The sequence below is a fragment of the Rhinopithecus roxellana genome, chromosome 8 (genome assembly GCF_007565055.1).
Source record: "Rhinopithecus roxellana isolate Shanxi Qingling chromosome 8, ASM756505v1, whole genome shotgun sequence".
Classification (NCBI taxonomy): domain Eukaryota; kingdom Metazoa; phylum Chordata; class Mammalia; order Primates; family Cercopithecidae; genus Rhinopithecus; species Rhinopithecus roxellana.
Window position 1 is genome coordinate 112,657,627 of NC_044556.1, and position 9,802 is coordinate 112,667,428.

The 9,802-nt window shown below is 46.6% G+C and overlaps 1 protein-coding gene across 5 annotated transcripts; it reads right to left on the bottom strand.

Moving 5' to 3' along the window:
- Positions 1–1,711: 1,711 nt before the first annotated feature.
- Positions 1,712–9,508, bottom strand: LOC104663005 (protein RoBo-1-like). 5 transcript variants are annotated; one of them, XR_004058816.1, is made up of 8 exons: positions 9,492–9,507; positions 9,249–9,362; positions 5,801–5,869; positions 5,503–5,593; positions 5,162–5,267; positions 4,574–4,684; positions 3,791–3,922; positions 1,712–2,047 (listed from the first exon to the last, which is right to left on the bottom strand). XR_004058816.1 is itself a non-coding variant. In XM_030936150.1 (7 exons), the coding sequence occupies exons 5-7, from the start codon at positions 4,752–4,754 to the stop codon at positions 1,857–1,859; spliced, it is 504 nt and encodes a 167-aa protein (XP_030792010.1). In that variant the 5' UTR covers positions 4,755–4,809; positions 5,162–5,267; positions 5,503–5,593; positions 5,801–5,869; positions 9,249–9,362; the 3' UTR covers positions 1,712–1,856. The 5 variants fall into 5 exon arrangements, 3 of the variants coding, with proteins under 3 accessions (XP_030792010.1, XP_030792011.1, XP_010362425.2); XR_004058817.1 differs by lacking the exon at positions 4,574–4,684 and having other exon boundaries at positions 9,492–9,508; XM_030936150.1 differs by lacking the exon at positions 9,492–9,507 and having other exon boundaries at positions 4,574–4,809.
- Positions 9,509–9,802: the final 294 nt, after the last annotated feature.

Consider the following 9,802-nt stretch of genomic DNA (forward strand, 5'->3'; position numbering starts at 1 on the left):
GGGGCTTTTGTGAGGATCAACTGAGTTAATATATGTAAAGCAGTTAGACCAGAGGCAGGTATGTAGTAATCCCTCATAATCCCTCAACAAATGTTAGGAAATGTTTGTCATTACTGAAATTCAACTTTCTTCTTGTGAGAAACAGAAGAAATTAATTCTTACTCATTGATAGGCAGAGTACTGCAAAGACCCATAGATCACCTCCCAGATCGACTCTGGACATGCAAAGCTGAACACAATGTGCAAATACTTGAAAGCTCTGTGTCTAAAACACACGTTCCTTGCTTTCTAATATTTCCATTGAAGAATAGCTTCACTCCCCCAAATGAGGTAAGACGGTTGGAATTTAGATGTTACCCTGAATCTGCAATTTCTGTTCTGGAAAAATCAGCAGAAGGAGTCAAAGCACTTCCCAGCAGGGGTGGTCATGCAGCCTTGATAACAGAGGCTAAAATAAGTGTTCCCCTTTGATCTGGCTCAGAGCCCAAGGGAACTGGGTTTGTTCTGAACTGCTGACCAGTTTAAGCAAGCAGAAATCTTCACGTTCAGGCCTGGGGAAGGAATAACTCACGAGTTTCAGGGTGTTACTTGAGACTGCGCCTCTTAGATGGCAACTGTCAAGAAAAGCCTTTGGGCTGGTCTCTGCCTTGTAGTCTGTACTCCTCTCATTGCAATTAAGATGGATTAGTCAGGACAGGCTAACAGGTGTACCCTAACCCCTCATATTTCAGAGAGTTAACATAGAAGTGTTTCTTTATTGCCCACATAATGGTCCACATTGGGCATTCATGGTTGGGACACTACTTTAGGTGGATCTCCTCCAAGTAGCAACTTAAGGACCAGTCTTCTCTATACTGAGTCTTAGCCCTCCTCAGACACAAAGCGCATCCCACACAGTCAACAGATGCAGAAAGGGCATAAAGGGTCATGTCTGAAAGGGTTCCATGGGCCAGGCTACTGGAGAAGGGTGATCACTTTGGCCCACATATGGCTCAAAAATTGCTGCGAGATGTGGTCTAGTCGTGTGCCAGGAATTTGGAGAATCAAGGGGTCTATTTGAGCCTACCACAGGGTTACTTAGTTGTGGGATCAGCACCACGAGAACATCATACAAGTTTGAATCCTGTAAAAGCTTTTCCTTGCCTGGACCCCCTGCCTTTTCACAGGCATTTATGAAGTGTTGCTGTGGCTGCCGTGGTTCCAAACCCTGCCACGTGAGGACACAGCCCTCTTGGCTCTCCATGCATGCACCTCCATCTTTTAAACTTAGCATTTAAAACTACCTCACAGACCACCTCTGCCTGCATCCTTTATCCTGATATCCATCCATCCTTGAAAGCAGAGGTATCCAGAGTATATGGCAAAAATTTCACACACAGGATCCTGAGGTCGGGGAGAGTCCATTACAGCTGTGACTTTACAATCTGTGGGAAAGGACCCTCTTGGGATGCGAATTGTTCACTCAAAATAATTTTCCCTGGCAATGGGCAGTTAAGGATCAAGAGTGGGAATTGAGAATACAGGAAACAGGTGCATTCCAGGATGTGTGACTGAGGATATAGTTCGATTCACACCAAGATGGCAGCACAGGGATTCTTACAGATGCCATTTAGACTTCCTCTGAAATGTGCTATTTGGGTTGAAGAAAGAGGCCATTAGAAGAGCGAATAGGATTTTTTTAACCTCAAGAACAGACAAGTAATCACACACATACTTCTGGACGTATCAACCTTTTAATTCTCTGATGTTGTGGGTAGGCAGTATTGGGGGAGGGAGACATTCAAGGTCTCCAACTTCTTCAGGTTTATAGAAGTGCTTGGAAATGTTTGTAGATGGCCTTAGAAGTGCCTCAGAGATCAAATCAAGACTTTCAGCAGAAAGAGAGCAGTCAGAATTGTTGAGATGATGGACGTCAGCTGAAGGCTTCCATTACTGCTGCCTACACAGTAGGTACGGATTTTTATGTTATTTATCGTCTCCTCATCCTTCAAGTTGCAAGCAGTTTCAGTTGCACAACCCATACCAAATAATAATATGGTGTCATTAACTGCAAAGAGAAGGATCCAGAGGTTAGTCGTGTCCCCCTCCTCGCCCACATCCTCAGGTCAACCTATCTGCATCCTCTGTGGAAGAGAAGGCTGTGCAGAGTGCCCCAGAATCCCTGCCTTCTGCCTTCTGCATGAGAGGCATCGACGGTGGCTCCAGCTCCATCCAGGGACCAAGCCTTACTGCCTTCTGGTCCCAACATCTCTCCAGTTGAGGAGAGACCCTACAGGGACCTTGCTGTCTCAGATGCATGACTGAGACTGGGGCCTTTGGGTCCTGACTAAGGAAGGGATCGTTGATGTAGGAAAAAAGCTAGAAAGAAGTCAGATCTCATGTGTTTTGCTAAAATACTTCAGTGGTACCTGTCCTCCTCCTTACCTTTGCTTCCTTTGGGGAAACCACAGTGAAATATTGCAGATCTCTCTCAAGATTGTGGCTCTTCTCCCCAGGGCTCTGAGTTTCTTGGGAGATTAGTACTGTGAAATCTCATTGCATGTCTGTGCTATCCACATGGTAAGAGGGAGTAGAGAGACTGCCCACTATCAACAGCTCCAACCCTTTTCTGTGTCCTACCAGACATCATATTTTTCTCAGTCATCTCAACATATCCAGACAAAGGGCCCTTCACCTGCTAGTACCAGACCCTCCTTCAAGATCTTCCTCCCTTCCCCTCCAAAGAAAGCATAACTCGTCTCTTTTCCCACTAAATTCTCTCTCCTGTCGTTTAATCAGCTCATAAAACACCACCAATTCCAGAAAACCTCTTCCAAATGGATCAGAAGAGAACTGACAGTACCTCCATCCAGCTGTACAATCTAGAAAGAGAAAGATTACGGTCGAATGGTATATGTGCCCTTCACCACAAATACACTTCTTCCCTACTCAGGAAAATTACAAATCTTTCTATAGATTTCAGAACAACACCATGCAAAAAGTAAAGGCTTAATCATGGGGTTTGGTAATGGTAATAACGGTAGCGATGATAACCGGAACTGAGGTGCCATCACACCCTTCATTGCCAATGAGCCAAGAGCTCATTTCAGGACATCATAGTGATACATGTCCCCCTCAAGCCTCAGTCCTAGCTATGGGAAGCAATTATGTTCTCTCTTCCCCTCTCTTCCTTTTTCTTTTTTCTCCTTCCAGATGTCTCCCTCCAAACCTTAGAGGGATAACCAAGCATCTGGCCCTGTAGTACACCTTGCTGTGTGTACCAGTCAGCCTCTCAAATAATCCCTAGTGGTTCCCATCTTCTGGTATTTGTGCACTGGCATAGACCTCTCCCAGGCTGTCAGTCTTGATCTGTGTGTGACCAAGAGTGGAAGTGAGGGTGTGTCACTTCTGAGATTAGATTATTAAAAACTATAGTCTCTCGCGCTCTCTCTCTCTCTCATTGTTCTGGGAGAAGCCAGCTGATATGTCCAGATGACTCTCAGGCACCTATGAGGATCATAGGAGACGAACAGAGACCTGCCAACAACCACGTGAACCAGCTTGAAAGCAGACCCTTCATCCAAACGACCACAACCCCTGCTGATACCTTAATGTCCACCTCATGAAAGACCATGGGCCAGGACCATCCAGCTATGCCACATCCAGATTCCTGACACACAAAAACTGTAAAATAACCCTTTGTTGTTTTCAGCTGTACATTTGGGAGTAACTAGTTATCCAGCAATAATTGGCTAATACACTACGCCCGTTAGGAAAGTGAACACCAAAATGCTTGGGTAAATATCGATACCTGTGCCTATAAAGTTAAGACACTTTGTCTCTTCCCCTTTACAGGCGAGGTCAGTTGGTTGGCAGGTAGCACCATTCTCGTTGTAGCAGGCAGGACAGGTAATGCCATTGGGATCCGAGGACTTCCGAGCCACTGATTGAAGAGAGAAAAAAATGTCTCAAGAAATAGGCAGATAAAAGAGTTCATTATTTATCCCCAAGATCATGGTTATTCTAGGATTTCTACACGCACACAATTACAACTAGGATGGCATGGGGAGGAGTGAGGAGGATTGTAGGTATTAGATGTTTCCATGTAAAGTAATGAAAAACATTTATTAGGAATTCAGTGTTATTTTCCCTTTTCATGAATCACCCCCTCTCTGCCCTGACTGGAGAAAAATATTTAAATAATGGTGGAGAAGATAATCTGTGGTCTAAAAAGATACGATTGAAGGAGTGAGGAATTAAATAGATGAGGAAGGACAAGTCTTTCAGCTGGAATTGAAGAGAAAATTATTGAAATCGAAAGACTCACATTTAGAGAAAATCCCCAAACCAATCCCTGCCACCCCCGGTCACTCAGTCTCCCCCACTCTCACTCAGTCTCCCATGCAGAGAGAGACTGGTGTCTATCCATGATGCTCCACAGGAGGAAGGACAAGCAATTGGCAAGCAACGTCAGTGGGTATCTCAGAAGCAGAAAGATGGGTTGTGGACTGGTTCTTAGAAGGCAGAGGCTAAAATCGATGGACTGGGATCAGGAGGAGGAAGGGAGGGAGAGCACAGCTGAGCTGGTCCTCACCTTGGAAGTCTAGCCCATATGTGTGGTTATCCCCCAGTGTCACCGAGAAGGCCCGTGGCTCACACTTGCTTGAAGAACAGCCTTTCTGCAGGATAGTATAGGGCGGCAGCCCTGCACAGAACCAACCCCAAGAATTTTCTCTCTGCGCCAGAGGCAGTGATGCCCAGTGGGCAGCCAGCATTAAAGGGTTGCAGGTCCCCACTCCGTGTGTTTAGTCTTTCCTCTTCTGCGAAAGACTGCTTTTGCATTGGTCCATTCCATAGAATAAACCAACAGAGGGACAATATGTTAGAATTTGCTAGAAAGGGAGTGTCAGGCCTCAACGGTCCCCACGAGATTGTATAGGAGCCAGAATCACCTATACCTTTCCCTGGACACCCAGTGTTCACACAGTGCCCCATCCCTGACACCACACTGTCCCAGCCCCATCCTGGCAGGACATTATTTTAGGAAGAGAGGATAAAGGAGATGATGCATAAAGGAATGAGGAGATACATAAAGTTTCTGAACAAAGTAACCCCTCACACTAAGCACCTCCTTTGTCTGCCCTGAGTGTCCAGCAGCTTGGGCAGGGTGGCTGGGACTTACCTGTCGTATTAAATTCCTTCTTTTTGCTGAAGCAGCCATGAGAGGAATCACAAGTTTTCTCCTCGTTACACTGTTGATCACATTGTACACATTTCACATTCCTCTTCTAAAAGGAAATAAATATTGTTCAAAAAATAATTCAAGAATGAAAACTGTCAAGTCAGAGTTGATGTTTTCAATAGCGAGAGATCCCTGGGAATCAAAGTCCCATGAAACCTGGTCCCTGTGGGGCTGGATGGGTCCTCGGAGGCCCACACGGTCCACAGTTGCTCCCTAAGGGACTTTATTGCTATCCTCACCCTTCAGATCTTTGGGAGAAAGGGGCATTTGTTCATTCTTACCCACAGTGCTGGCAACGAAAGCAGCGAGGACACAGACGGTGAGGAGACTCTTTAGGCTGGAGGACAGGGACATAATGGCTCCTCTGATACGCTGCAGAAGACCCAGGTGAGAATGAAGGAGTCAGGGACATGGGCCCAGGCTCCTACTATAGCATGTGCTAGAAAGGTCTGGGCTGTTGCATCTCAAAGCAAGCATCCCATTAGCTAAGGACACACATTTCTCAGTTTTGAAGTCACCTTCCCACAAAGAACCAGCCACCCTGACACGGGTATTAGCACCCACACTGGAAATGCTCACCTTCAAGTATTTCAGATCTTCTTATGAAGGGACTGCCTCTGAGATGGAGAGGAAGGCAACTGTCCTCACCTAGAGAGGAATGGAGACTTGGAAAAGGAGCAGAATCCTGAAGAAGGGCTCTCCCTACCCCTTTCTTTCGCTTACTTTTATAGCACTCTAATTCAAGTGGCCTAATGAGTATGCACAAAAACAAGTGCAGTAAATTGCACTGGTCTTGGCACTGGATACTGTGAGAACAACTGTTCCTGACCCTCTGATCTCCTAATAGAAAACTCTCTGGGAAAAAAGATTGTTGTGAGTTTAGCAACTAAGTTTTGAAAAGAAAAAGAATTCAGAACAGCTTGTAATTCAGAACCACCCGGTCATATGTTCTTCAACAACCGTTTTAATGTTGGGTCTCGCACAGGCATTTATCGAGCATCCAGCTCCAGAAACAGAGACACAAAATGCAAGGCAGTTGTAGCGGAGATATCGTTGACTGAACTAGACATTGCTGTGGAAGACTGCAAATAATAAATCTCTCGTAGAATTAAGTGTCGGGGGGGGGAACTGCCTCTCTTTCAAAGAAACAGCATGCTTCCTTTTTCGAATAATATGAAGTATGAACTCTTAGATAAAAGAGTTTTTGGCCATCAGGAAGTTCAGAGTTGTATTTTATGCCAAACCGTGATTTCTCTAATTTCTTCTTCCTGTTCTTCTTGTATATTGCTATGTTCATCTTTTTGAAGACGACTTGTCACCATTCAAGGGGCAGTGGAGATATTAGTAGGAAGCCCGTCTGTGAAAGAACATGACCTGGGAGAAAGTGGGGGAAAGTGGTCCTCATGGCAGGGGGTGACAGGGGTACTTCACAACACCTCTGGGCCTCTGTTTTGTGAGTTGTAAAGAAGAGTCCAAAGTCTCCCTCCCTGGGTTCTGTGGGGATTAAAGAGATGGTATGTCTCTGGCTTGTAGCTGATATTGTCCAGCTGTTCCTCAACGCTAATTCCCAGGTCTCCTTCTCATGAGATCCATCCCTTCCTTTCTCCTACCAGAATCAACTCTTATGGCATGCTTGTATTTCTCCAGATGAGGAACTGGGAATCTCCTTCTACCCCATTTTCCTTCTCCCTCTGTCTTCATTTTCTTGCTGATCTATTGTGAGGGCATAAGCTCTATCCCAGTCTACTTGTTTGAAATGGGAGACAAGGGAGATAAGATAAACACCTTATAAGCAAACTTTGAGAATTTCTTATTACAACATATGTCATTCTTCATTGGTATCTATGGACAAGTTGATATATCTAGCCATAAAAGGCAATAAACCCTCCTGCCAGGCACTGAAATCCTGATTGCACAGTCTGAAAGTTCAGGATGTTGTGGTTATTTTCTACAGTGGGCAGGCAGGAGCTTCCTGGGGTCTCCTTCGGCTGAGTGTCGAAGAAGAAGGTGTCAGGCCTGCAGGAGAGGAGAAACAGGGCTGTCCAGGTGCCTTGGAGGCCAAGGCATGGAGGAGCAGGAGAGGGACAGGCCCAGGACAGGTATAGAGGTCAGCAGGGCCTCACTGGAATCTCTGCAAAGGCACAGCACGATGCCGAGAAGTGAGGCAGCAAACGTAGCAGGTTCTTGTTTATTGAACAAAGTCGATAAAGAATTGCAGAGGAGACCGAAACATGAGCTCAGAGAAGGCCAGAGGACCCACCAACCCCTCAGACGTAGTTAGGGTAGAAGATGCCCTTCAAAACTGGTGGGAAATGCCAGCTTCCATTCCAGACAGAACTCTGCTCAGGCCCCACAAAATGACAGAGCCAGGACTTGCTAGACAGATTCTGGCATTCCTTCTAGACATTCTGTCATCAATTCTCCTTTCAAAGAAGATGTGCAGACTTCCCCAACCTAGGAAGGAATCCCAGACTCCCTGCCTTGTGGAATTTCATAAGCCGTCTCCCCCACCACCAGCCTGTCCCACCCCACCTGCCTTGAAACTCATCTTGCAGGGGTTGGAGGAAAAGCCTGCAAAACTCCTGCAATAACATGATGTGACGACTCAGCAGGAATCAGGGCCCCACTGCTTTCACCGCGTGGCCTTCTTGAAGGCAGGTTTTCAGGAAATGGCAAAGATTTATTTTATACTCTGAAATTCAGGTTTCATTTTCTATAACCTTAAACCAACCCAGAGACAAATACATGTGATACCCAACCAAGAATAACCTGCAGCCTCATTCCAACTTTCTCCTGTTCAGCCTCCATCATAACCTCAAGCTAACAGATAAAAATATTGTCTCTTGCTTTCTTTAAAAAGAGGGAAAAGATCGTTTTGCAGTGAGAATAGGCTTTGGAGTGAGTCCTGTCTCTGGCTCTGCCACAGAGCACTGTGTGAACCTGGACACACTGTTCCACTCGTCTGAGCCTTGGTTTCAGGAATGTGCAGGAAAGATGGCAGTGCCTGCTTCTCAGGATGGAAATGGAGACAGCATGTGTGTGACACGCCTGTTGCAGTGCAGGCACATAGCAGTGGACCTCCCTTGTCCATATTAGCAACATGTGCAAAAATAGGCAAGAGTTTGTGGTTGGTGGAACAAGGTCAGTGAGGCCAGTCAACCTGTTGCAATGCTCTGCATGTGCCAACGTGGAAGTGAACATCTGCTAGCAACAATGTAAGGCGTGTGCACATCTTGCATTTTTCCTCCACCACCTCACCTGAGGAGACGTCTCACAGGGTGACTGAATGTCCAGAAGCCCCAGAGGCTTGGACCCCCAGATCGGAGACTCCCCACAGAGTCCTTAGTATGGTTGTATAGAAAGAAGGGTAGCATCTTCATTTTTACTACCTTCTATCTGAAACGTAGCCCTTTCCTTCCATGATAAATGGAGCCCACAAACCACGGCAAATCTACCCACCAGTAGTCATCATCGAGGTTTTCTTACGACGTGGCGTCTGCAGATGTCTGAACGTATTCTTTGCCTTCATCAGCTGCTCTAGGCTACCTCCTTATCAGTCCCACTGACAGGTCCTGCTATCTGGTACTAGCCCACATGTTAGGGGAAATTTATGACCGTATTTTAGTATAATGATAATCCCGTGTGATTGAATTTGTTTAATGAGAAGGGGTTCTTGGATCCACAGCCTGCCACATTCCCATGGCAGACATGGTTTCTACCCCACTTCTAAAACAGCAAAATCAGCATCTCCCTCCCAGAACAGTGCTCTGTCCCCCTGCCCATGCAGAAAGCATGGCCCACGCTATACATTTTATGATTCTTTTCTTTCCTTGGCCCATTGAACCTCTCCCCTTTTTCCTAATAATACTTACCCATGAACTCTGACCAGCTGAGGTGGCTAGAAATAAGGATAGTTTCTGGCACAGGAATTTCAGGCCAGGAAGCCACACTTACAGTGTAGTCTTGGTTAAAATTTTGCAAGTTAAGTCCAACTACCTGCTGCAATGCAGCGATGCTGGATGCCTACCTGGGCTGGCTGTCAGCGTGGCCTGGAGCCTGAAGGGCAGACTGGGGTCCGTGAGGAGGGATAGGCAGAAGGAACTGTTTTGCCACTGCTGGTAGAAAGCCAGGGTCTGCATCTCTTATGTCACATGGAGAATAGAATGTAACAGTTATTAAATTTGGGACCGCCCACCTCTGTGCCAACTTCCTACTTCCCCAAGCAGGTCCTCAGCAAACTGTGGCCCAGGGAGCACAGACCTGGGCTTACCTGTTGTTACTGTGGCAAAGCTGCCAGCGGCCCACCTGGGGACACCATTCCTGCAGAAACACAGAAGAGAGTCCAAGACACTTATCGGGCACACGGGGATTCACTGTCTATCACCTCCCACACCTTCCGGCTTCAGAACCATCCCACAGATCTCCTTGCGAGCATCCCGCTCTCTCAGGGCAGCTGAGATCATTCTTGGAACCAGAAACAACATTCTGCTCCATATTTCAGACGAAAGCACTCCCCAGGGGAGCACCATGGCCACCCTCCCGTCAGCCCAGCTCCCGGGCTCAGTTCTGAGAGAGGCACAC